Here is a 27,256-nt window from a genome sequence, read left to right as displayed (position 1 = left end):
CCTGCCCACGCCTCAGTCAGCCGCTATCCCTCCAGAGAGCTGCCGGCTCCCGGTGGGTCTCTGCGCTCCTCCGGGGTTTCCCCAGCTCAGGAAACCCCCTGTATGCTGTGATCCCCTGCTCCGCTGCAGAACGTGCCTGCACAGGAGCTGATCGCCTCAGCGAGTGACTTCAAACATACGTGGTCTGCTCACCTTTTTTTGTTGATGGATTTCTAATCTGTGTTTTATATTGCCTCAAACTATCTTAAGGTACTGCACTCACATATGAAAGCATGATGATAGCCCGACGCAAATGCGCTATGTTTCTACTAAAATCATTATCCTCATTCTATAGTCATGTCCACCTCTCGGTGCTCTCAAATACAACATTTTACAAATAAAATAGCATAACCTTACTCCTCAAAGTAGGTGGAGTAGTTGAGATCCCATCCTCTCTCCTTGCATGGCCTTTCTAGCTCAGCTGCACCTTTCCTCCAGTCTTAGCCAGTTAAACCGGGGCACCTCCTGTCTCCTCTTTCCCTTGGTTCCCAGTGTCCTTCCTGCTGCTCAGCTACTCTCATGTCTGCTCAGCTGGATCATGACCTTTTGTAGTCTGATCCACTCCCTCTCCCTCATCTCCCTCTACCCCTTCAGCAGTTCAGCAAACCATCCTTTCCTCCAGCTACCACACCTCCTCTCCCTGCCAGCTTCTGGTGTCACCATGGCAAGGGCCCACCACAGATGTTGGCCAGGGCATGTGTGAACATAATGGAGAAATGATGAGATCTTGGAGATGAGGAATGTTCAAACATGTTCAGTTAGGAAGGAATCTCCAGATATTTTTAGCTGTTAAATTGCTATGCGAGATGTGCAAACTGCAAAGCCTTTATGAGGGCTTAGAAACTTGTTTTCATGGCTTTTCATTTGAAAGGCAGGATACCTGTCCATGAAACAAAGATTTGAGCTTCAGCTCTGGGGTACCGTGACACCAGGGCATTTCAATTAAAAGCCCCTGACAATAGAAAAATTGAAAAAGTGAGCAAAGCAATAGATTTCCTCAGCCCTTTCCCTGGAAACACCTCATGCCTTCAGTCAACATTTTCCAAAATAACTTAATTTAAAAAAGAAATCTTGTAAGGATTAAAGAACACACTTTGTGTGGACAATTCCAGATCAAATAATAAAAGTAAGGCATTATTAGTGCTAGCTCATAAAAAAGGGATTATATAAGGGGATATTTGGGAGAACCTTACAACAGGACCATGGCGGCCAGCCATGGTAAAAGTAAGGCGGTATGACAAAAAGAACTTGTAATTAATAAATACATTTTGCTGTATTTACAGCCTTCAAGGCATACATCCCTAGAAAAAAAGGCAAGTTCAGCAGCATCAGTGTAAGCTTCCCAGCTGTGGCTTACCTACACCACTGAGCCCCCTCCCTTCACTGTCCCCAGGCATTCTTTCTGGCTGGAACTGCTGCATCTGTCTACTAACACTTCCCTAGGATACGTAGTTGAATCTGTGAACCAACACTGGATGTGAAAGGCTTTTGATTAGCAATGGTCAGTTTTCTCTATGAATGTATGTTCTGTGGCAAGAATTCCCAAACTTAATTTGTTCAAGTGCCACCCTTGGCAGAGATGACCGTGGTTACAGAAGCTTTGGGATACATATGCACATATAGACAGAGCAGAAGGCATTTCCATAACTGCTTTGAAGTAGCATACACAACACTAGTGGCATTATAATGTAGCTTGGGTTGCAGGGACAAGTGGAAAATCAGCAGTTGTCACCAATGATTCTTTGTCAGTGGCCAACACCAGAATGCTTTGAGAGGCTACAAAGATAATCCATCTAGGACTGTTCTCTTGGAAAATTTTCCTCTCCTTTTCCAGACGGACCTGCATTTGCTGAAATTGCAAGCACATCTTCAGATTTTCCATCACAGAAAAGAAGGAACTATATATAACTCACCACACAGCACTATCTTTGTATGCTCAAATTCAGAGCTAGTTAACCACAAAAATGTACTCAAAAGCTATGTTCAGTTGTGATTTGTTCTGACATAAATTTTAAAATGCAGTATAGAGAAGAAAATCAGTTCCCTACCTTTCTTGTAAGTGGCACTTCAATAGGGACGGGGACAACTTCCGCAAGCAGGCAGCCATAAAATGCTACCATGAAAGCAGCAGGATCATTGTTAGGGAATACAAGTGTTACCTGAAACAAAGAGACGTATGTTAAAAATGTTTTATCCCAGGTTTCAGATAATGATAATTGGAGTTTCCATGCTTCCTTTTAGAGAGAGGTGATTACTGAAACATTCTATGATAACTATTCAAACCTAATGAAAGATGAATGAGGAATCAGAAGGAATTTATTCTAATAGGTATTCCTTTTGTGAACATTTTCACCTAGGATGTAGTTAAATATTTTCATGCTGTATTGTTTCCTACACTGACAATACCTTTCATCTGGTTCTCAATTTACTGATTGCTTTACAGACATAAAATAACCAAGTCAATGGAATTAATAGAATTTCACATTCTAATTTAATAATTTGCTTGAAGTTACAGAAAACAAAGTGGATCTGTCAGCAATTCAGATTAGCCAGACTTACGATGCAATTATGTCAATCATTAACACATTATGTTTTGTCTTGCTATGCTTTGCCTTACACAACAATTTTATTTTAGAATTGGACTGTTGTCCAAGTGTAGAAGTTTCTGTGTACTGTGTGAACATAAATAACTGATATCTGGAGAAGCAAACATCACATCCAGAGCTGGCCATATACTATGCCAACCTAGGCCTGGATTTGTTGAACTTCACAGCTTCAGGGCTCGGGCTAGGGAATTATTTAGAAAAAAGAATGCCAAGAAAATATCATAGCAAATCACCTGTATGCTCACTAGGTGCCCTTCTTCCCTCAAAGTGCTGAACTGTGCAGCTTACCTCTGTGGGCATTGCAGACAATGTCTGAGATCCTCCAGGGGCAAAGGGAAGGAAAGGCGAGAGTGCAGAGTCTCGCTGAGGATCCAGCAACTTAGTGAGTCCACAACTCTCCTTGCAAGGTCAGGGAATACTACTGCTCTCACTTACTGGTGAATGACCTTAGTGGCTAAATCCTGTCTACTTTTTTGTTTTGATTCTGTCAGATGGATGTTCTCAGCTCATGTCTTAAACAGCTGTAATGCAGCTGGTAACTATCCAGCATGGTCAACTGAAGTGGCATGCAAAAGGCATGGCGAATGATTTCAAACTTAATTCCTTTGGGCTTGCACACGGGATCAGACTGTATTATTACAGCATCTTAAAATTTGCCGAAACTAATTAATAACTCTTGAGTTTTGACTGCTTTGTCAGTGTTTTAGTCTCTCGAAGTAAAATCATCATGTTTTCATATACGCTCCAAGGTTCAGTTACTGGAGATTGTAAGTGTTTCCAGTTTGGCTTCAAAGATAGTTGCCTTCCATAGGTTAACTTGATTTCTTCAAACTAGAAGAAATTCTAACCAACCTTGTCCAAGTAGGTCCAAAATACGTCTGTTTTTAAGCTGAAGACTGTAACTTCGTAACTGTTTAGAGAAACTTCAGAGAAAATACATTGCTACTTTAACTGTACGCTTGCACATGAAACACTCCAACTGCTGGAGATGGCTGTGCAGAGCTTATTGTATGCATTCTTCTATGTGCACATACCATAAACAGCCTCAGGGGAAATGGATAGAAAGGGATTTTGTTAGGTGCACTGAGGGTATGGTAGAGTTTGCTGAGCACAGCAAACATCTGAAAGATGTTGAAAGATCCCTAAAGATACTTTGAAGATTGATGGGTTTTGTGTTGGTCTCTGCTTACATAAAGGCAGAGAAGGTTTGGCTCGGAATCTTTGCAAAGGAGCTGACAGAGGTGAAAAAATCTTACTGAAGTCCAGTGGGAATGAGGCATTAACTTCCCCTCCAAAAAACATTAATCACTAACAGACCTGTACCAAATAAATAAATAATATGTGTAAGAGCAAAAAGGGGTAAGGCTGAAGGAAAACAAACCATACAGTGTATACTACCAGACAAGAATCTGGTTATCTAGTAGATATTTCAGAGGGCAAGCTTAATTTCCAGGCAGCTGTCTGGGGTGACACAAGGTTAAATTTCTGAAGTTACTATAGAAGGCAAATGCAGTTCGTCATGTACTATAATAATAACAGAAACAGGGAATGAAATGCAGCCACATTCATTTTTTGGCTCAGACAAAGAACCTAAGAGGTGATGTAATGGTACTCATGAAAAATAGAGGTTGTATTGATAGAAGATGCTTTTAAAGGGAAAAAGGCCTTTCTGAATTTTAAATAATATTAACATAAGGAAACAATTACACTCTCATTTAGAAAAGACCAGAAATACATGCCTGTATTTCGTTTAGTATTTAAAAGCTACCTTTAACTGTTGTCACACAAAATACATTACTTAGAATAAAAAGCCGTCTTCAAAGAGGTCAGAAAGCTTTTATGTTATTACAACAGGGGCATAACAGCCAGAATAACAGCCTAGAACATCAGAAGTACAGTAACACCTCATCTTCAATGTGAAGTTGCTTCAAATGATCATGTTTCTGTTACACAGGGATGCTAAGGCAAGAAGTTTTTACAACGCAAAGCATATGCTTTCAGCACTCAGCTATAAACATCTGTTTCACTGTAATCTAGGTGGACTTATTTTAGAAGAGCTGCAATTTGTTCTCTATGTGTCCTGCACTAGCTAAACTTCCAGCTTTCAGCCTGAATTATCCACAAATCCTGTCTTAACGTTTGGAGATGCCAGTGACTGCTGCAGTAAATGAATACAAAGATGGGCAGTTAGCACACAATAGATAGGGAGAGATGCACATTGCCCATATGTGAACTTTACTCCTTTTGGAGCTTTCTGGGTGGATTGTTTTGATGTATACACTTGAACAACTTTGTTCTTCTGCTGTTGCTTAGAGACACACTTGTAAGTCAAGTAAAAGAGATTCTTCAGATCCTACTCCTGGCTGAATGCCATTGTAGGAAGCAATTTAGATTTAGTTAAATTCTTTATGATTTATTTAAAAAAGAAACATAGGAAGGACTGTCAGGTTTCATCTTTTTAATTATTTTTTTTCCTCTTTTTTCTTCTGGGAAGCATTATTGCATGCTCTCATTTTTGAAGCCCTAAGAAATGTGTAATGCAAACAGACATGTTTCTCACGTGTGGCACAAGAGGATCAAGTGAATCAACAGCTTGAGAATTGCTATCAGACCATGGGGAAGGAAGACTCTCACAACTCTAAGCACTAAGGCAGGACTAAAATTTGCATTTCTGACAAATTCGTTCCGGAATATCCATTCCGTGGCTTGAAGCCAACCTGGAATGGGACCTGTGGAAATTTCGATACACAGTCTGGCAGAGAAAAGGGGTAGCAGGCTTGCGCCAGCCTTGACAGACGAAGGGGTAGGTTTGTAAGTACATCATTAGCAAAGCCATAGGATGTTCTTGTCAACATTTAACAACTACAGTTACCTCTGTAACCCTTGCTCTCTGTGGACTTCATCTGCTCACCTAGATTCAGCCTCTAGCAGTAGCTGCATCAGAGCCAGGAACCAGGAATGGAAATATCCTCCATGTTACCAGTCAGTGTAATTTATTTATTTAACTGGCTGCCAAAATGTGCTTGCTTTGCTTGTCTTTGTTCTCCACAATGCTTCTCTTGTTTCCACCATCTCAACAACTACAAAGTCATTAGTCAGTACGTTTCTTACCCGCATGACACCTTCAGGCTCCACAAGCAAGCTTTTGCTAAACACGTATCTGCTCTATGTCCAAAAATCACTATCCATGGGAATGTTTATTGTTGATGTTGCCACAACTTCAAGTTACTATTCAGCAAGTACTGGCTCAGCTTATTTATCATGCAATTCAAAATATCTGTCTGAATGATCAGTCTTTTTCTGAGTAAAAGGCAGATTTCACCTTCCCAACATTTCACTTCATTAATTTCCTCTGAGCACCACATATACTTCATTCTCTCTTTGTCAATGTGGGATGTGAATTATTAGTAATTAAAAATCATTGAGATACTCACCCTGTCTCCAGGTCGTACCATTGGTTCTTGTTTTGTGCCTAATTTATGTAGTATATTGTAAGCAACCTTCATACTTCTGGTCCAAAGTTTGCCTATTAACACAAAATTTGTGAAATTAATTTTAAAATTCTTTTTATGCTTTACAAGATTATTAAAGAGAAAAGAATAACTGAGCAGTGAAAAAGAATAGTAGGAACATTTATATTAGTTTTCCAACTAAATATGACACCACTACTGGGACTAGCGGAAGTATTTAAATACTTATCAGAAGCTTTCTTTGAACTTTTTTCAAGTCAGCAGCATTTAAAAAAAAAAAGAATAGTTTTCTTCATGGCAGAAGTTTCTTACTTTGGAGAAAACTGGATCTTGACTCCAAAAGTTAACACTTCTTAGAAGCAGCTGGAACATCATAAAGTCTAGATATCATCCTAATACCCTTAGCTGTAACAAGCTGGATGAGTCGCATTTCAGCCCAGACTGACCTCCGAAGGTGTTACACAGGTTCCATGATGGCACTTCTCTCACCCCAAGACACCAAGGGAAAAAGGAACGGAGTCCCAAGAAGCAGAGAGAAAGAATAAAACCCCAACAAACAGAAAACACCCCACAGCCAAAGGGGCACACTGAAGCAGCAGGGACCCTCTGATCCTTAGTGCATCCCTATGGCCATGTTTCACTTTTAATTCTGGGCCTTCTTCCATTTAACTGGGCTTTTTCTTCTCACCTGCTCCCATACCCTCCCTTCTCTCGGTTTCATTTCACTTGCCCCAGGTACCCTTCCTTTTTACTCTCTCTTCTCCCTTGCTTCATCTCTCCAGCTCTGCACTTAGCTAATTCTTATCAAGACCTCACCCCAATATTCTTTAAAAAAAAAATTATCTGATCAAGACCTTGTTGGTCACGTTACATGACTTTCATTAATCCTTCAAGTGATTGGCATCACCCAACTACACAAGCTCTTTCAGATGGCCTTTGTTTAGACACCTTGTTACTTCCATTTCAACAACACTGAGCGTAACAGCCCTTGGTCCTGGCTGGCCCCTAGGTACTGTCTTTAAGCAGTATTCAGTCTGACAGTAGCAAATTCATGCCCACCAATAACTTAAACCATAATAGGTTCTGACAACAGATTACCTATGGGGTTCAGCAGTTCAAGCTCCCAAACATGCAGTATTGCTATTTATAACTAAGCCAAGATGTTGTAATAAGTTCCTCCACATCCTGGCTATAAAATGCAATACTAATGAATTATTTTTAAGTGCAAATTTGATGTAAATATAACATACAATGAGAAGGCCAGATTTTCTTTTTTTCCTCTTAAGGAAAATTGGAAGGGTCACTGCTGCTTGTTACTAAGAAAGCACTAGATGCAATTACTTCTTATGAAAATGGTAATATTGTATCATCAAACTATGTTTTGCAAAGTTTTTAATTTATTTAAAATTACTCTGGTATTCGCATGCTGAACTGCCTCAATGCTCAGAAATAAACATGACTCAATTCTGTTCCACTGGAAACTCAGTGTGGATACAGGAGTACATCTGCAGGATTAACCCTTACAGCACTATGGCAGAACTACCTGCATTTGATGGAAAGAAAGTCTTTAAAAGCATCCCTGCTGCTATCATCAGCACTTGAACTTGACAAGTGAGTAGGATAAAAACAAGGATGCCTTAAGAAAGCAAATATTATTTTTCTTAAAAGCTTCCAACATTAAAGTTTCAGTGGCAACAAACTTAAAAGAGCAATTAGTAATGATACAGAAAACTGGAGAATGGAAATCAAAAGCCTGGCAAAAGTTCTGAATTGCAAGAAAGAACCATCTTTACACAAAACACTTTCAAGCTTGAAATGAACATTGAATTTTTAATTCCTTTACTGAGAGACATAAGGGGCTGCTGTGAAAAGTTCTGTATGAGCTATAGAGATTAAATCTGTTACAAGTCTTAAATTTGCATTTGTGACATATTCATACCAATTCTTCATCTATCAAATGTGCCATCTTACAGTATTTTCTTCAAAATCTAAGGGCTATTCAGATTAAAGTATTTAGATGCATTCTTTCAGAAGCACCCCAGTATGCAGTACAACCACCTCCACGTAAGTGATCTGAGTAAATGCAGAAATTAAGTTCTCTCAAAGACTAAGAAAATTTAAAGGAGTACTTTCTAGTAAAGTTTTAAATAATTAAGTCCTTAAATACATTTTCTCATGATGCTCTTTTATTGCCGAAATTTCACTTCAGCTTCTGAACGATAGAGCATATAAGGCTGCCTGCCGAATCCCTCACCTTTCTGTTTAAATACACTTCGAACTGCACAAAAAAATGCCCATAATATTTTCTAACGGTCAGAAAAGACTTGAATTTTCTGTCACCACAGCCCTTTCCTGCTCTATTTACTGGTGCAATACCAAACTATGTTAATTACCCGAACTAACTGCATGTGTGTCTGGCTATGAAACTGCGGAAACCTGGAACAAAGCAGCTAGACTGCATTCAGCTGGGAAGGAGCTGGAATATACGGTCTGTCCTGCGGCCCTTAAAAGCTCCGTAACTTCACTCCAACCCTTGCGGGCTCTGCCTGCCGTGGGCAGCAGCAGCCAGGGGCAGGCAGAGCCCACAAGGCACCCTCGCAAGCAGGCCAGGCAAAGTCCATGCAGATCTTCAACTGGATCATGTTCAACAGGAAGCCCCTAATTTTTCTTCCAGGGTATATAGCTGCATTCCAAAAATAAATTAAAAAAAGGGCTACAAAGGCAGCAGTAATCCAGAAGCTGGAGCCAGGAACGTATGAATCATCAGGGCCAGATCCGTGGCTGCTGGATGGGGCACAAGCTTCTGACCAGAGGTGGACTGAAGCGTGCATTTATTTTGCCACCTTGACCGTTTGGCCCCCCCAACATCACTGAGAAACACAAAGGACTCGACGACTGCCGGATAAAAGCCCTCAGTATCGGAGGATGTTATAAAGAAGGAAATCTTTGAAGTATTTCCTTCCTTGGTTCTGCCTAGGTTGCAATTTAGTGTAATTCTTCCTTTGCGAACTCGAGAGATTAGACTTCTCTGGGAAAAAGCCGATTGCTAAAACCTCTCCCACAAATCCCGATGCTGCGACCTTGCCACGACCTCCGTATGGTGCCACATCTGCGCAGTGGGAGAGGGAGGCCTTGGTGAGGAGGCCAGCTGTGCTTCATCCAAGGCTTTTGCTCTGAGACAGGGCTCAGCACCGCCAGGCCGATCCCTGCGCGGGGTAAACCGTCTTCGCTACACAGGCTACAGCGGAAATCTGGATGTTTGGAACTGCTGAGGATATGCCCCATTGTCCTCAGTGGGAGTGCAATGAAGCACCGGTCCTCCTCAGATAAACACACTGCCATTAGTCTCCTAATAAGTTGGCTCGAAGACAGGAGGGCAGGTGTCGGAAGCTCAAGCAACGTTTTCATCTAGTGAGTGGACCTGCCCGTGTTCCAGCTCCGTCCGTGCCAGAGCTCCTTTCTTCCAGCCGTGCCACTGCAGCAGAAAGCTGCCCTCGGCCCTGCCTGCAGTCTGGCAGAGCACACGCCACTGGGTGCAGGAACCTCGAGCAACACTGCTGCTTCCCCGCTATTTCCCCATGTAAAGACCAGAGCCCGTGAGCCCTCCTCTTCTTCACCTTCCTGCCCACATCCCCGCTGCTGCAGGTCCTTTCGAACAACAATCCTACCTGTCTCACCAGGGACACATTTGTCCATGTCAGGCTCCGATCTGCTCACCAGGCATACGTGAGCAGCAACTTTCTTGCATTTATAAATGAAGAATTGGTAAGTCATCTACAGAGATAAGTCATTAGCGAGAGATCTGAGTGTCCAGTGGTGTTCCAGGCACAAGGGTACCCACCAGAAGGGGCCCGGGCTCTGCAGACCCTGTGCCGTGTCTGCCAGACACACACACATCGTGGGTAACGCGGGGCACTAGGTGTTTAAGTACCTGAATCACCCCTCAGTTTTCAAGTCACAAAACTACTTCCCAAACAAAGCAGACTGGTAGATGCCCACAGAAGAGTTTCCTAAGTTGATTTAGGAAAACAAAAACCCAGCAATGTGCAGTTAACACGCACCTTGCTGCTACTACAAATTATAACCTTGCTCCTACCTCCCATCAAGCTGCTAACTGTGGTGCTGCTTTCCAAGATCTTGTATAACTCCACAGGATGGTAAGAAATTACGCTTTTCTCTGCATCTGTCATTGCCTAACTTACTTATAATTGCTTAAGCATTTACTGAAATAAATCTTCTTCTAAAGATGATTGTATCTTCCTCAGCCACTTCTGTCACTTGCCCAGAGTATTGCTGCCAGACTTGCACGCCCTAGCAGCATGTTTATTCAGGGAGGCCTTTAACACTCTTCACACACTTGCAAACTAAGTTGAATGTTCCCACTGCCCAGCAAGTATCAGCAAGTACTGCTATGTCTCTGAATCTGAGCCATATCTGGCAGACATCATGTGTGCAGATATTCTCGGTAGGACAGGATGGAAAACAGAATCTTGCTTTCTGGCAGCTGTGACGAACGCTGTTAACACCTGTGTGGGGCAAGTCCCTTTTCTTCTGTTGCTGGAATTTTGATTTAGTTGAATAGTAGCAACTCTACACCAGCAACCACATATTTTACATTTCACTTGTATTCAGTCTTGTTCATTTTTAACAGTCTATTCAGAGGGCAGTATCTTTTACCAACTAATATTTAGCAAGCTGGAGTGAGTTAATAGTCAGTCCCATCTGGTTAAGCAACACATTAGGAGGGTAAAGGAAACCACCAGGTCTTAAAAACCACACAAAAAGTGATCAGTTAACAAAAATTAGATGCTTTCCACATGACACTTAAGTAAAACCCCTTCCTCTTCCTTCGCAAATCTGTAAAAGGACTGACTATATGTTTGTGTTGAATGTAAAGAAGGTTATAAGAGAAAAGCTGCATCAGGGAGAAAACTCAGAGAGAAAACAAACCACAGTCAATTTCCTTATCATCTTCAGGATGCTTTTCAGAACGACACAGCACTAACTCAACAAAGCCAAACCAGTGGTTGCTTACCAATCTCCGTGCACAGCAATTGCGAGACTGCCAAAGTTTAACTGCAAATAATTTTGTCAAATATTCATTTTCTCAATATCACGTATGACATTTCTTAAATTAAATACAAACAAAATTATTTATTAAATCTGGTGTAAATGGCAAACTTTCTAACGCTACGCAGGTAAAGGGACACTTTTTCTGCTTTGCAAAATAATAGTCACAGTTCTGCTGCTCTGTTAACCCTTTTTTAATAAACTCTAGATCCATCCTGAGCAGCAAATGAAACTGTTGTCTTTTGGGACAAAAAATTCAAAGAAAAAGAACAAAAATGTTCTGTTGCAAAGAATAAAGGACTCCAGACATACTCATAATAGAGGTAACCTTGTTATTACAGTGCTTGATACTCCAGTCTTAATCATAGCTTGTAATACAGATTTTTTAAAGTAATTTTCTGTCTTTTTATTAAAGAAATAAAGGTTTAAAGTCTTAAACAATCATGACATTGATATCTGTCTAGAGACTTGAACCATGACTATCCATGCCTCTGTAAGCACTGAGTTATTTCAGGGATAAGGACAGTCTGGTTATGTAGCTACTTCGTGAGAAGAGTCTCGATTCCCTCTCTCTCCTCCTGATAATTGTGAAATTCCTGGCCTAAAAGATTCTTGCAGCAGGAGGATGCGGGTGGCCGGGTCACACGCCAGCTGCAGCATGGCTTGGGGTTGGCTATTTTTGGTCTGTTGTTAAGTTTCAGCCATCTCAGGGTATCTCCAGTATAAGCTACATCACCCCTGCTAAGGCAGCATGACTTTGGACTCAAAATGTTTACAGTTGCCTTGAGTATTTTTTTTAATGGGCAATTCATTTGAAAAAAAGAAATGCCATTTTTCAGGCATTTCTTTTTCCATAGAATCCAAATAGATGAAGAAAAAAATACTTCTCTAGCCCCAGAGCTTTCTTTGCTCCTTTTGCTAGCCTTGCTGTCTCCAATAGGCCTCTGACATGTGAAACAATACATCAGAGCCACTGAAAATGGTTTTAAAAAATCTGATTATAGAAAGTGTTAGATAAAGGAAATGAGATTCTTTGAATCAGATGTAGTTAACTGGTAGTCGTTTTGTTGTTTTTAATAATGGTTACAATAAGAAAGCTCAAAATCTGCTCATTCCCAAAGTACTTTCAGCATTTTACTTTTTCCCCAGCCTTTCTGATTCTTCTTAGAATAATCGTTTTAAGTAAAAAAAGTAACTGTGATAGCTTAAGTACTATATATGATTTAATTGTCCTTTATTGACATTTTTTCCTCTAAGAAATCACTAAACACTTCATTATTACTACCAACAATACCAAAACCGGATGCCTGACTACTCTGATGAAGTGTCTGAGCCAGAAATTCTCTTCCTCTTCCTCAAAGCACATGTTAGGTTTCTAGTCAGAGTTCAGACCTACATAAAACCCAATAAAGACACCTTTCCTTCCCACATCTCAGACATTTCAATTTATGCATATTCAGTGATTTGATTTATAAAGGGATTGTGAGTAACTTAACTAAGATGTTCTCCACTTAACCAAGTTCCCAGAGGAAAAAAATATTTGAGAAATAAGTAATATTCATAGTGTTTCATTCACTAGAAAGAGTTTAAGAGTTTTGAGTACATTAAATAAAGATTACAACTGGGGCACTGAGGAGAACTTCAAGAACTGAGGCAAGCCACTTCAAAAACTTGCTTTAATAAAAGATCAAGTGTTCATGAAGTGCAGTTATTCATTTCTTCCACCTACAGTAAACTGGGACACATGGAAGAAAACAGTCCCAACATGCTATGAAGACAAAAAGCGCAAAACACACGCTGGGAAAGACACAGGAGATATAAGGCATTACAAATTAGCTGAATTCCTGCAGAGGAATGGGAAGGCAGTGATGATTTTAAGCAACAGCTGAAAGAATAACTTCTTTAAACTAGTTCCCCTTACGGCACAACAGCACATCACAACCTAGAGCACTCACCACTTAAATCCACACTCACTGTATCATATCCACATCAGCCACTGTTAGGTAGGGAAATTCATTCCAGTAAATCACGTAAGGTGGTCTTATCATGCTAATCTACTGCTGTCTGCCATGGCATATCATAGCTTCGCTATCAGTCTGACCACTCTCAGATGTCACTGGACAGGACAGCAAAAGAGTTGTGAGGAAGGCTTTGAACAAGAATTTTGTGGACTCTCAGAGAGCTCCTTTTCAGCATGGAAGGACACCAAGGGCAAGTATGAAAGCATGTTAGATAGATGCAATAGGCCAACACTGCATTTTTCAGTGCCAGAGAGAGCTTGCTGTAAGAATCAAGACTAAGGTGACAGATGGGGTAAGATTTCACCATGTAGACACAGCAAAAGGTCTGCATTTGAAAAGATTTGCTGCCAAAATAACCTGCGAGGTTTGGACACAGAACAGCTGAACAAAACTAAAGAAAAGTCCAGGTCATGTATGATACTCCAGTTACAGCCCGAGTGATGGGCAGGATGGCAATATTGTCTACAATGATCCAGAAAGGAGGAGGTGAATATGCTTGGTGTTAAGGGAATAAATGCTTTTACTTAGATGGGCTATGACCTATCGGACAGCTACAGAGACACCCATGGAATCCAATTTGGAAAGACGGAAAGAAGTCTGGAATAAGCAGGCAAACCTGTGATTCATCCATGCAGAGACAAGAAACTGCAGAAGATGCTGTGTATGAAAAAGGTAGGGATCAAAAGGCATCATGTAGGAGCCGCCTCTTAACTGGAAAGTTGGGAGGATGAATGAAGAGGATTTCCATGAAGACACAAGAGGCTGTGAGAAGTCACTAAAGCAGAAACAGCAAACAGACATAAAATATTCAAGAAGAGAAGCACAGTGACCATGTTGGTAACATGTCAAAGATTGAATCTCTAGAAACATAGAATTATTCTTAAAAATCTTGAATATTTGTTAAAGTAGTGAACATATGAAATCCTGGTAATGGTGTTTCCTTAAATTGGCAAAGAACCTGAAAATAACTGTGAGGTATGAACTCAGAGGCTACTGAAAGTCCTCAGTGTTGGTATTTTAAAGTTTTAGTAATCTGATGATCACACGCACACAAGGAAATGAAATGCCACATTAATACCATGTGGTAGGACTGTGGGTTAAGCTCATCTTTCAGAAGTTTATTACAAGCAGGGCCAGTGGAACTATGCACAGGGATAAAAATTCATGAATAAGAGTGTCTTTGCTGAGTTCAAGGCTTAATGTTTATTAATGTTCAACTTTAAAAAATGCCATGCCCACAACTACTACAAAATATTACAGACACGAAAGGTGGAATAGTTACAGCAAAATCATTCATAAAGTCACCAATAAAATGACAGGTGGCTGTAATATTAATGGTATTTCAAAAGCAGTTGTCATTTAAGTAAAAAAAACTGCTGCGGCACAGTGAATGGACATTTCCCATGAAAAAGAATGTCAGCTTGAAATCTAGCTAGCAGAGAATTCACTAAATCTCCTATGAAATGTTGCAGTTTGTAATTTCTTTTCTCTGTAAAAAGAAGGAAAAAAAACCAAAGAAAAAGAAAGAACTTATTTTTTCTGACCTCAAGAAACTACTGAAAGGCAACAGCAAAAATCATATCCTAGAGTGCTGCAATATGAAAGTAATGAAAACATGAATTTTAGTCCCATTTTTCTCAGGATTTGGACAATTTAGAAGAGGGGTTTGGAAAGAGTTAGTTTAGGACAGAGAAGCAGGCTAGGGGGCTCTGTGAGCCACGTGGATGAGTTCCTCAGGTGGATTTGCTCAGCCTACAGCCCTTCAGGCAAAGCAGGACATATGCTCAGACTCTCTGGACAGAGTCCCATGTTCAGAAAAATGGTCTGATTCTCACTAACATCTTAATTTCCTTTCCTGTCCAATTTATTTAGGGCATTCAGTAGATGATATGAATTGCTCTTCTGCAAACATGTAATTGCAAACTTTAAAGTTCTTCTCTAGTTCCAAGTAAATGTCCTTAAGGAAGAAAAACATTGATCAAAGGTGAATCATATGTTTGCGCCCTAATTTAACTTCTAAACTCTAAGGTACCTGAAGGGAAAATGTTTCATGCATGACCTTCAGCTGCGAAGGTTCTCCTATGCTTTAAAAGCCTTTAACTATATTTGCAATGCCAAACTTGCAGCAGACATTTTTTTGGCCAGGGACTATCACTCAGTCGGACTCCTGAATGGAAAGGAGCATTCAGCACTGAACAAAACAGACAGACAGACCTCTGTATCACAGCATGTAAAAACATTCTCTGCACAGAACTCTAGGTCTCTGAGAAGGTAGAAATAAAAAAAGCAAAATCATTTTTTATATCCCTATCAAAAGCATACAGAAATGGTCCAACCTGCTTTCATAAGTTTCATGGTTATTCATAATAATTCCTTTGAACATCTCCCAAATGTCCCCTGTACATCTCAAAATTAGAAGGTATATGGGAGTTATTTGTCAGATATCCTTATGTTTATTTTTATTTGGCCTTTCTTGGTTGCAATAGATTGTCAGGCAGTACACATTGAACTATATCAACATACCAAAGATCACACTGAAATATATCCTGGCAAATCTATTTCAAGGCAGTACATTTGCTAGCTGTACAGCTACATATCAGGAGGAATAATTCAAATCACACTTACTACAATGTCAGTAGAACATGGAAAAAAATACTATTTTAACTTCTTCAGGAAGCTGGTGAATTTTGTATACCAGGTTCTGCTTTTGCAGAACAAAGCCTGGGGAATAACGAAGGGCAATGGATTTAGACGTTAATCTTCAGGTAAAATCTGCCCTAGGATGTATTTCTATTTAAAAGGTGGTTTTAATTCATAATCTGTGATTCCATGGGTGTATCTACTCAGCTCTTTTCCTCTTTGTGAAATAAATCATACTAGAATATCTCAGCAATTTATACTCAGACACCAACAGTTTCAGAATTGTCTTACCCTACTCAGAAATGGAACAGATGCATCATTAGAGGGCTTTTTTCACTGTATATTTATGCATTTACTATACACACAGACACTGTATACAATATATAAAAGCACAAGGAGTTTGGAGAGCGCTCACCGTAAGTGAGAATATACAGTGGTTTTCCATTAGTATCCATAGTGGTTAGGCAAGGAGCTTTCGGTGAGATGGTCCCCCATCGCTGCAAAGCTGCTTCCAGAGAAGGCGGCCAATTTGTAACCACACCTAATTGTTCCCCACGCATAGCCAACATCTGAGCTCCTTCTGGCTTTGGCTGGTTTGGATCTGGCTGTTGGACTTATGATTATGAAAAGATATACAGTTACCATGTAAATTCTATACCTTGTGTATACCTGTGTAACCAAGAGAATAAGCTACCTTTGCAAAATATCCTGAAAATAATAACATGTTAGAAGGTATTGAGAAGCAACAGAGAAATATAACAGAATAATTAACTTCTAACTTTAACAGAGATGAAGCAACTGAAACATCTCAGGAATGCACGTGCTTATCCTTACACTAGCTCTACAAGCAGGGAAAGAAACTGCTGAGGCAGCATGCATATATTCATCTTTGAAATAATCAACCTTTCTTTATTCCTAAAGAGGGATAGAGAATACTTTTTCCTGGCAAAAATGCAGTAATTAGATGAACTGTAGCACTACTGAAAAAATGTACCTTAACAAGTCATCAGTAGCAGATTGATTTAAGTCATGTTCTGTTACAGTGCTTTCGTATAAACTACTATGAAGACTATTTAAATCTCCACATGCTGGCAAATCTTAATTCTCAAAGCACTGGCCTCCTTAAAAAAAATTTCCATTCATTGACCGCATCCTTGTTTCTATCTTACATTTAGGTTTTTTTTTTTTGATGCTTCTCTGTTATACAAAGGATGTGTAAAACACTTAACATGCTCCCTCACTGACAGTTTTTCTCATATTGGTGTTCAAAAGCTATGGCTGTAACCCACAGCTGAATGTTCTCAAAGCAATGCCTCCCTCCACTCCCTTCTGTCATTTCGTTGCAAGCAGACCCAGGAGCTGAGCAAACAAGAGGGACTTTTGACTCTGCAGCACTATGTCCAAGCTCACTACAGATTCCACTGAATACGGATGCTTTTTGGTAGTTGCCAGTACAGGGACAGCTTACTTAGCTTTCTAGAAAGTCAATGTGTGAGACAAACATTTTACAAAGTTTTAATAAGAGATCCCCAAATCTTTTGAAAAACAGTCATTTTACCTTCTAACAATTCCTCAAAGTCATCTACAAAGAACTCTCGTAATGGTGGTCGTTTGGGCCGTTTTAGTGTATTGACCAGCTGCTGAATCTTTGCTGACACTCTGCTGCTCACTGGTACTCCTGCAGGACAGGGATCAATGGAGACATCAGTTGACCGCTATGCTGAACACCACCAGATGTTAAGTGGGGTAAGAAAAAGTCTAGGACTGCAAGGCCACCACAACTATAGTTTCATGCCATACCATGACTCAAGTATTCAACATTAAGACATTAAGATCATCTCAGCAAAAAGGAACAATGATGCCTGGTTTAAATAAAAACAACACAACGTCAGAGTGAGCTTGCAAAATTAGAGGGGAAACAGCAAATAGCCTGAGGGAGAGAAGCACAGTGAAAAAACCCTCCCTACAGCAAATGTCAGTAACCTTAGAGAACTCTTCTAGATGGCATTGGCAATGGTCAGTGAGAAGACAGGCACTGGCTCTCCCCGTGCTCACTGGTCATACCAACATTGACTCACTAGACCGCAGCTCAGCAAGAAGTCTGGGTAATAGGCTCTGCCCCATCGTTTATTCTGGGTTGCTCTTTACACTGTAGCGGACATCTGTCCAGTATCCATCTTAAACATGGTTCACATCTTTGTATTACTTCAGCATGACCCTGTATTCTCTGAACATCCCTATAGGCAAACCCATCAGCCAGCAAGCTCCAAAGGGAGGGTGCTTGCCCATACAGCACTTTGAAAAAACACAGTTCTGAACAGGAGCGTGGGGCAAGGGGCACTTTTATAGTATAATCCCATCGATCACATCCCCCTTCCTTTTCCCTAGTTGAGTGTAAAGCCTCTGCAATGTTCATGTCATCTGTTCCTGGACAAATAGCTTTCTGTCACTGTATTGCAGAAATTTCAACTTCCTACACTTCCGTAAGTTTGGTTTCAAAACTTTTATCAAGTGTTTTTTAGAGCTGAAGCTACTAAGTTTAGATGCGATACACTCAGTCAACAATTCCACAACCTGCTGAAATATTGTTTAATAAGTTTTAGAAAAGAGGAGCAGTAAACAAGAAAGGCTTTACAAATAACTGTTTTTCAAAAACAAAACAAAACAAACCCTCAGAAAATAGAACTTCAAACACGTCACTTTTCAAGATGTAGCCATCCTAGCATGTCACGTTCCTTGCCATTTAAAAACCAGACTAGCTGTAACCAGGCAGCATGATAAAAGCAGATCTAAAGAGATTCATTGCCTTCTTTTGCCAAACAATTTCTCTGCTGATTAAGAAATTATCTCCCTATGTCTGTTTCATTTACACCAGTTTATTTTAAGACTGTAAAGATGCTGCAATTTTGTACTTGTTTATAAGTGAAAAGTGCCCAGAAGAAACCAAGAGCAGATACATACAGTAACCACTGAAAAAGTTATGATACTCAGAAAAAAAACTAGTTTTGCTTTGTGACATACCATCACCAGTCTCCATAAGTTCAGCATTTCCATACTTTGGTGCCACCCGTGCTGTTGATCCTTGTGGTCTTTCTACTTGTATTGAGTGTTCTGAGGTGTAAGTGGTAACATCTGGAGGGGCAGAATGATTTTCTGTGAAAAGTAAGTTAAAAGGTTTAACCATGTACCTCCAGTGCTGAAGGGCAGAAAAGCAAAAGGGAGAGGAAAGGATACCATTGGATTTTATTTTTTCCCCAACATCTGAACAGGTGTTAATGTACAAAATGAATGTATGCAACTATAATGCACAGAATGGTTTTAATAAAAAAAGTTCCCACTGATTAAAACAGGGGCTGTATATCTGCCAGAAGCTAAAAAAATGATACAATTAGGTTGTAAATTCTCCACTGACATTTAATTTTATACTAAGTGAATGAAAGCTTGTGAACAGCCTCAAAAAGAAAAGATGCAGACAAATATACTTCTGATAGATTATTTCATTGTTTTTTCTAAATAAAAAGAATACAGCATATTGTCAATCACTTGCAAGTGCCAATGCATATCCCTTTTATAACCTCTGTATTTTGAATATGCGAATTTTAGTTAAGAAAGAAATGTGTTCGTTTATTAGGAAAAAAAAAAATCAATCATAGCAGGGTTGGAATCCAGGGCAAAGAAATAAAATGTAAAGAAACATGAACTTTGCATTCTGCATGGACACTCGCTTGTCTACTATTTTTAGACAGAGCTACTTCAATTCTTCCTTATAACAAAAACTTGCCTTCCAGAAGGCAAACACAATTTTGTCTGACTCATGCCAGCACTGCTAAACAATTCCACACAGCTAATCTTTCTCTTTCATAGCCTGATAACTCAGCATGCCACTACAGTTTGGTTTCCCGTGTTTTCAAGTCTGAGTCTGTATTACCTACGTATTTGTACTATTTTTATGTGTTGTCTCATAATTTTTTTCCAGGTTTTTATCAGCTTTAGAATAGATGGAGATAAATACCATGAGCAAGTAACAACTTCTCTCTCGATTGACATATATGATCCCCAGCAGCCTCTGAGATACAAAAGAAGGCAGGTCTTCTTTCTACCGCCACTGAATTGAAGAGGAATGCACTCCATTTCACAATAGTGTAAGAGTCTTTAAAAATGCAAAAATTCTGGAAAAACTTAATCTGGTTCCAATATTATTTGCAAGATGTGCTTTTTATTAAATATCTCCTATAAGCATTATGGTGCCATAACTCTGCTACAACACCAACTTCTACAGTAAATTTCACCTCAAATGTAATTATAAAGCATTTTCATGAGTCTTGAACTTTGGATCATTGTAATTCTTGTGCGTTCAATCCCAAATTCATGCACCATCAACACAGATAACTAATTTTTAAGGCTACACATACAGTAACAGGATGCTATATTAGATGCCTATTTTGCATACTTATTATATGAAAGTAGCATTTGATGGATAATCATAATGAAAAATTAAGACATGATATTAATGTCTGTAGTTGTTATTTAATGTTTATATTCATGAACATCATAAGGACACAACCTTATCACCCAACCACAGTATTTGGTTGGGGAAAACACAAGATGGCTTTTATCATGCAACTGAAAACCATCTTGCATCCTACACATGTCCAGCTGAGCCTTTTGATTCTGATCACATCCTTTGTTACAATTTTACTGAAACAAACACCTTATATTGTGCTATAAATGACCAAATGAAATATAATAGCTTGGACAACGAAGCTTATGCTGGTAATTCATTTGAATAACGTCTTCATTTTAGATGTATTGTCATTATCAACTACTTTAGACTCAGCACAATTTTTGCCCTTTCTTGCCAAGTGGCAAGAGCTTTTTATAAATCATGATTGAATTACCCAATAACTAAGTCAATTAAAAAATGCTGATGTTTATCTTTTTATCTTTTACTTATAATGCAGTTGTGCTGTGCAACTAGGAGGAGATCATGACTAAGAAAATAATTGTACTTAGTCAGCTATTAGTAACATGAGAAAGTATTTTTAAAGTTATCTATAATTGTTTACATATTTCCAGTGAAGTATTTCCATCTTTCAGACTTCACAAGGCAAACTGAATTGGAGTTAAAGTATCTCCTTTCAGGTTTTAGCACTGAGCCGAATTATTTTTTTTAATGCATGAGAAAGAAGATAGGTGATCCAAAGCACCACAGAGCAGAGACGTTCTCATTTCAGATCTATACACCTGAAACCAAATACTTCTTTGTAACACCTGGTGCCAAGTAGGGTGAAATCACATGAGAAAGAAGCTTCCTGCTCTTTTGTAAAGGGGTTTCCTTTTGAACAGCAGCACTGGCACTTGAAATTACCTAAAAGAAACTCTCTTCCCAAGGTGGCCACCACTGGCTGGCCAGAGAGTGGGGGTTTAGTACTTTGGCTGCCCATCTGTTATTTGCATTTCTATTAAGAAGAACTCTTATCCAGCAGAAGAGGAACTTTAAGGTTTGTCTTGCTGTGTTCCTTTATAGTATCTGCTTAACAGATGTCTTAGGGCAATATCTACAACTGTAAGTTTCACCCATTAGATTTACAAATCCTCAGTCGGTTCCCTTCTCAGAGAACAGGTTGGAGAAATGAAAGCCATACAGACAAAAATTTGGTCTGAAAGACTTCTAAAGAAAAAGATAATTGTTATGTTATGTGAAATGTACCCTTTTTTGCATAGAACAGTCAATCCAGGCTTAGACTATGGACACAATCTGTATAGAGCTGCTTGGTCTTACATCAGGTAACTTGAAGCACTGTTTGAGGTTTAGTTAAGAATAATGATCCTGACACATCTGTTGACTAAAAAGTAGAAACTGTGACAGCTGCATGACTTCAAAGCATTTCCTCCATCAAACATACATATTTGCGTCACCTCCTCTTCTCATCTCTTCCAATATTCTTGCATTAGAAGATCACAGACAGAACAGCTGTTTCCAGTTAAGGCTCTCTTCATTTCTGCCACTAGAGTGATACAATTTATTCCATTTCATGAAAATCAGAAAGAACCAACAATGCAGAGCACATTCATGTAGGGATAGAGTGAGTGCATTGACAGAACCCCATGTCTGAGAAGAAGCAAAGAGGTGGAGGAATACTTTCCAGTGAGAGTTTGGAAGCACACATAAGCACCATGTATTTGAAAAGTCTCCAGGAACTCAAAAAGCATCCCTGCAATACAATACTTGAAGAAAATGTAGCTTTTTCTTCCAAACAAGCTGGCCCTTCGGTTGTCAGGAAAGGGAAATCCAGAGTCAGAGTTGTAGCTTTGTCCATCAGCTGGGTTTCTCCTGTACTGATGTCCAGGTGACAGAGAGTATTTTAAAATAGTCTCCTGTATTATAAGTTAATATTCACCCTCACAACACGTAAGAATTTTCAGGTTGTCCGAGAACTATCAGTCATGCCTTATGGCACATGCTTTTATATTTACTTTATTAGAAATCTATGCAGCTTTTAATTTGGATAGAGGCCTTTGATTTTCAAACAGAAACATATTTGAAGCATATAAAAGAAACATTAAATGCACCTACAGGATCAAAACTTTGTAGTGAGAAGTTTAACTCTTTATATAAATTTACAATCATAGGTAAGCACTGTGTGATTTTCATTAGATGAACTTTCTGAGCTTTTGGATGTGCTCTCTTTTCCTGATTTTTATATACATATAGATCCAAAAAATACAATACGGAAAAACGAAAGCTTAAAGACCTTAGAAGTATATACAGTACTGACCCAAAGATGAGTCACAACATTAGTTATTTTTTTACAGATTTCACTGGTTTGACCTCTATTCAAGAATTACTCAACACAATTGTGATACCCACGCCAAACTAGAGATTCTCCGTGTAACTTAGTACACACCCCTCAGTGTCTTAAAAGCTGAGAATAAATATTTAAAGGATATCTATCCTAAGCTAGAACTTTGGCCATAATAAAGCAGCAGCAGCAGCCAAATTAAATGAGCAGTATAACATTAAAAGCATATAATAGCTTATGCAAATTATCTAAATGATCCACAAAGCTGAACTCTGATTATATTATAGCCAAACATTTTTATCAAATCCATTCACAGGACTGCATTACAGTACTTAAACTGGAAAAATCTCCCTTTGATTCTGTGATGCACTCTGGAGGCCAAATTCTACTGGATATCAGAATGGAGGGCTTTCTTTGGTTATCATTAAAGGTCTTTCTCATTGACCCTTAAATTTGTATTTATCAGAACTGGCATCTTCAGAGTATGGCAGTATGTCCTTACATATTTAGAGATGATTCCTCTCCTGCAGACTGATCTGTCTCTGGAGAACAACTCCCTGGACCAAAAAAACATCAAGCCATGGGAATACACGTTCTTTGTGATCAAGAACAAATTGTCTCCAGTAGATGAGGAGCTTCAGAGAACAGGATTATTCTTCCCTGTCACCTTCTCTCCTACCCAAGAGGATTATTCATCTGTGTTCTGAAAGAGCAAGGCTATCTGTGGGAATACTTCAAATCTGTTAGATCTTAGAATAGATTTAAGTGCAAAACCCATCTCCTCAGATTGAAAAGAGAAAAGAGCCATTTAATTTCAAATTCTTACAGAAAGCAGCTCATCCATGAAGAAATACATCTTATAGTTATCTTCTGTGTAGCTTCTTACATTTCCAGTGATTTTAGCAACAACGACTGATGGCGACCTTAAGATCACAGTCTCAATCTGTTAGCAGGTATCACTCATATTTTGTATCCAAATGACCTTTGCATTACTACATCACAACTACTGTCCAACTACAGATGCAATTTAAGGTTATCTTATTGTCAGAATGGATAAAAATATGTATACAACCGAGGTAAGCTTAACTGCTTCCTTCAAAGGAGAGATCCTTCCAGTCAACAACGAGGCAAAAGAAAACAAGTAAAAGAAGTATTATTTTTCCTCTTCTGCAGAATACTGCCATCTTAATTTAGCTCTATAAATGTTGTATTATTTACCACAAACTCAGTGATTATAAAAGAAGACTCACTGTGCCAGATTTAAAATTACTGAAATGTCACATTATAAAGAAGCTATATTTAAAGATACATTAAGACTTGGTGTGTGAGTAATGCAACCTTTCAGAGTTTGGATAAATTTAATTCTCTGTGCTATAATTTCCTCTAGCATTTCGAGATGAAGTCACAGAAAATAACCAAATGCAATGATTAATGTGTTCAGAAGTGTATGTATTTCTAAAACAAGGTTCTAAGCTATTCATTTAGCATGAATTTAAAAATACAATAGAAATTCTTCCCCTGACTGCAATTCAGCAATTCCAGACCATGATGAGAGGATTACTTATCTGAAAATACAGGTGTTACATCAAGCTATACTCAAAACAAAAAAAGGGATACAGACCACTGTTCCAGCACATAAAGTCAGGAACATTTAAGACAAATACTTTCATGTATCTCATTACATATACTTGAAAAGGAATGATCATTTGAGGAACAGTCACGCAAAACTGCATTTCATATGTGTAGTAGAACAGTAGCAAGGTTGCTTTATCTGTCCCAATATAGATTCCAACAGATTTTCAGTGAGACAACCCAAAATACACAGCCCCAGCAAGAATCATAGAATCATTTAGGTTGGAAAAGACTTTCAAGATCATCGAGTCCAACCATCAACCATGTCCACTAAACCATGTTCTGAATGCACCCAAAGCAGATGCCTCATATGATAAACAGCAGTTACTGGAGAATGAAGGGAAAACAAGCCTTGCTTTCCACATGCCTAATTGAATAGCTGCCTTATTTTAATGAAGACTAATGTCAATGGCACAATATTCAGAAATAATTAATGTCTGCGAAGCTCAGCCCTAATGGAAAGAAAGCTTTGACTTCCGAAGGATATAAACAAGCTACTACTAACAACAACAACAGACCTCTTCTCCAAAGGTATACAGTAGATTTTCCCCAAGGATTATAATAGCTAGATATCCCAGACCAAGTATTGTAGATTCAATTAAGGGCGGAAAAAAATATGTTTAAGTGGACCTACTCTTAACAGGATTATCAAAAATCACTCAAACTATGTAATTAAAGTGGTGCAGCACTAGGGGAAACTCCTGTGCAAGCAATCCCTAATGCTGCATGCACTGATTTTCCTTACTGATGGATTCTACAGAGATCTTCTTTAGCATTAAGTAATGGAAGTCAGGCAACTGCACATTTTAAGATACTGGGAGCCAACAGCTAGACCCTGCTTGCCACAACATAAGGTTACCCCCAAATCTAAATTGTTACTTTTTTTTTTATTTTCTCACAAAATAAAAACATAGGACTATCCCTCCATATTATACGTGTAAATAGAAAAAAAAAAGAAGAAAAGCACAGGAAAGACTTTTATAAGACTTCGTACAGCAGCATCAGCTCAATGTGAGAGACAAAACTCATGTTAAACTGAACATACTCAAAGTGTCCATATACTAACCTATATGGGTTTGAGCCATAACATCAGCTAGTCTGTGTGCAGCACCACTGCCTCCACTTTGTGTTGAGGAGGAGGAAGTGGTTGACGTGGTAGAGCCGTGGATTGCTTGACTGATCCAATGTTCCATGTTTATACTCCCCTGACTTGAGGTGGGAGTTCCCTGGGAGTCGCCCTGTACGGAGCCTTCATCTTCTGAACCAGAAGAAGTATCTGGTAATTAAAAACAGCCTGTTAACATGCAGTGCTTTTGAGTTTTCTTAATAGAAATAAGGCATGTTCATATTAGAAATCTAAAGAAAACTGCCAATAAGAAAAACTCATGAAGGTAGGCAAACATAATAAGAAAAGTCTGTAATACTGAAAGCGCTGAAATAAAGTCAATTGCTAACTGCGCACCAAGTGAACTTTCCTGCTCTAAGGCCATGGCTTGTGTATTATTGTATAAAAATAAGGGTAATAAAAGAGTCTTCCTTTACAATACAGCTTGAGAATCTTCTGAAGATCTCCAACCATGTATTAAGAGTACAGAAGTACAGAATACCCAAAATACTTTCCCAAGCTCACTCCACAAAGTCTGTGAAAAACTTTTCCAATGGTAGAAAGCCCACCCTTCAGTGAGAGATGGGAGTCCCAGCTGGATCCAGCGAGTATGAGAATGCATGAGATGTAGGGTATTTTCACAGTCTAGTAGGTAAAACAGCAGATACATTTGAAAACGGATGGCATGACTAATTGTAAAGACAATGTTCCATTACAGTGTTAGAGAATAAACCAGAAACTTGAAAGGAACTTTGAGTCACAGAAAATATGACAAGCTGGCCACAGTTAGGTCCTCATAAAACCAAAAGGACCAAGGCAAGTTGAGATACCACCAAGGACAAAGCAATCATGCGAACTGCCCTAGTTGACTTTCCAACCATTCAGTTCACCTTCTCCTCTTCAAACATATCTCAATGTTTTCTGCCCAGCATGCTTCAAATGACATTTCTGTTACTATCTATGCAGGCAGATTATTAGTTCCTAGCAGCACAAAGAACCATTTTTAAAATTCTTATAAAATACACAGAGATGCTCACCTGGAGGTGTGTAGGCATCCATTGATGTTTGGACCACCAATGAACGTCGTTTGGAGGGCATGGGGACTGCCATTTTCCTTTCTTTATGTTTAGCAAGGGCTGCCTGGACTGCTTCTGTGTGGACATCTGGAAGGAAAGAGAGATTTCAAGCTAGTGTTTCAGACAGAAACGAGCTGTTTGTTTGTGCATTCAGTGCACCTGCGCGCAGGTTCGTCTGTATGCCAGCTAGGCTGACAACGCGTATCGAATGATGAAAGGCAAGGAATGCACAGGATCTCAGAGGGACTGCGTAAGTTGTCCTCACTGTAGAAAAAGCAGCTATAGTGAAGTGCTGTACCAACAAACAAGCCCTTTGAGCTGTATGATATTCCCAGAACAGCATTGAAGTATTTGAAGAGTAGGAACTCCGCTTCCCCAGAGCAGCCCTCTGTTTCATCAAGAGCTATTACTTCAGTAACCATTACTATTTTCAATGAAAGAGTGGCGTATTAACATTGCCTGTTTTTTAAATGAATGAGGTTTCCAATCTACACAAAAGTCACACAGCCTAAACAAACAGTAACATTTATTTGAAAGGTAAGAGGTATGTGAAATGTCGTAACAAAAATGGCAGCAGGTCCCCCATTCCCAAATCCTTCTCCTGCTTCCTTCACTTGGCTTTATTCACAGAAAAGTAAGTATTACATAGGGTTGGCCTGAGGTGGAATGAGAAGAAAAAGCAGAAGGCCTTGTGCTTTTTCTGAGTGCAGGCCTTGTGCTTTGCAGGCTTGTGCTACACACAGCTCACACCAGCCCATTCCAAAGCATCCAACAGATCCTTTCTCCATGCGGAC

At 39.3% G+C, this 27,256-nt stretch overlaps 1 protein-coding gene across 4 annotated transcripts in view; it reads right to left on the bottom strand.

The window, feature by feature from the left end:
- Positions 1-27,256, bottom strand: part of DIP2C (disco interacting protein 2 homolog C) — a 335,666-nt gene that overhangs the window by 98,940 nt on the left and 209,470 nt on the right. For all 4 annotated transcript variants that reach the window (XM_049798792.1, XM_049798793.1, XM_049798794.1 and 1 more), the window contains 7 exons: positions 26,424-26,549; positions 25,348-25,557; positions 18,868-18,999; positions 17,405-17,524; positions 16,262-16,459; positions 6,080-6,171; positions 2,088-2,198 (listed from right to left, as the gene is read on the bottom strand). In XM_049798792.1, the coding sequence (XP_049654749.1) occupies positions 2,088-2,198; positions 6,080-6,171; positions 16,262-16,459; positions 17,405-17,524; positions 18,868-18,999; positions 25,348-25,557; positions 26,424-26,549 (989 nt within the window). The remainder of the gene's footprint in view (positions 1-2,087; positions 2,199-6,079; positions 6,172-16,261; positions 16,460-17,404; positions 17,525-18,867; positions 19,000-25,347; positions 25,558-26,423; positions 26,550-27,256) is intronic.

Source organism: Accipiter gentilis, chromosome 4, assembly GCF_929443795.1.
Source record: "Accipiter gentilis chromosome 4, bAccGen1.1, whole genome shotgun sequence".
NCBI lineage: Eukaryota > Metazoa > Chordata > Aves > Accipitriformes > Accipitridae > Astur > Astur gentilis.
Note: the sequence above shows the minus strand (reverse complement) of the source record. Positions and strands in the feature narration are given on the sequence as shown.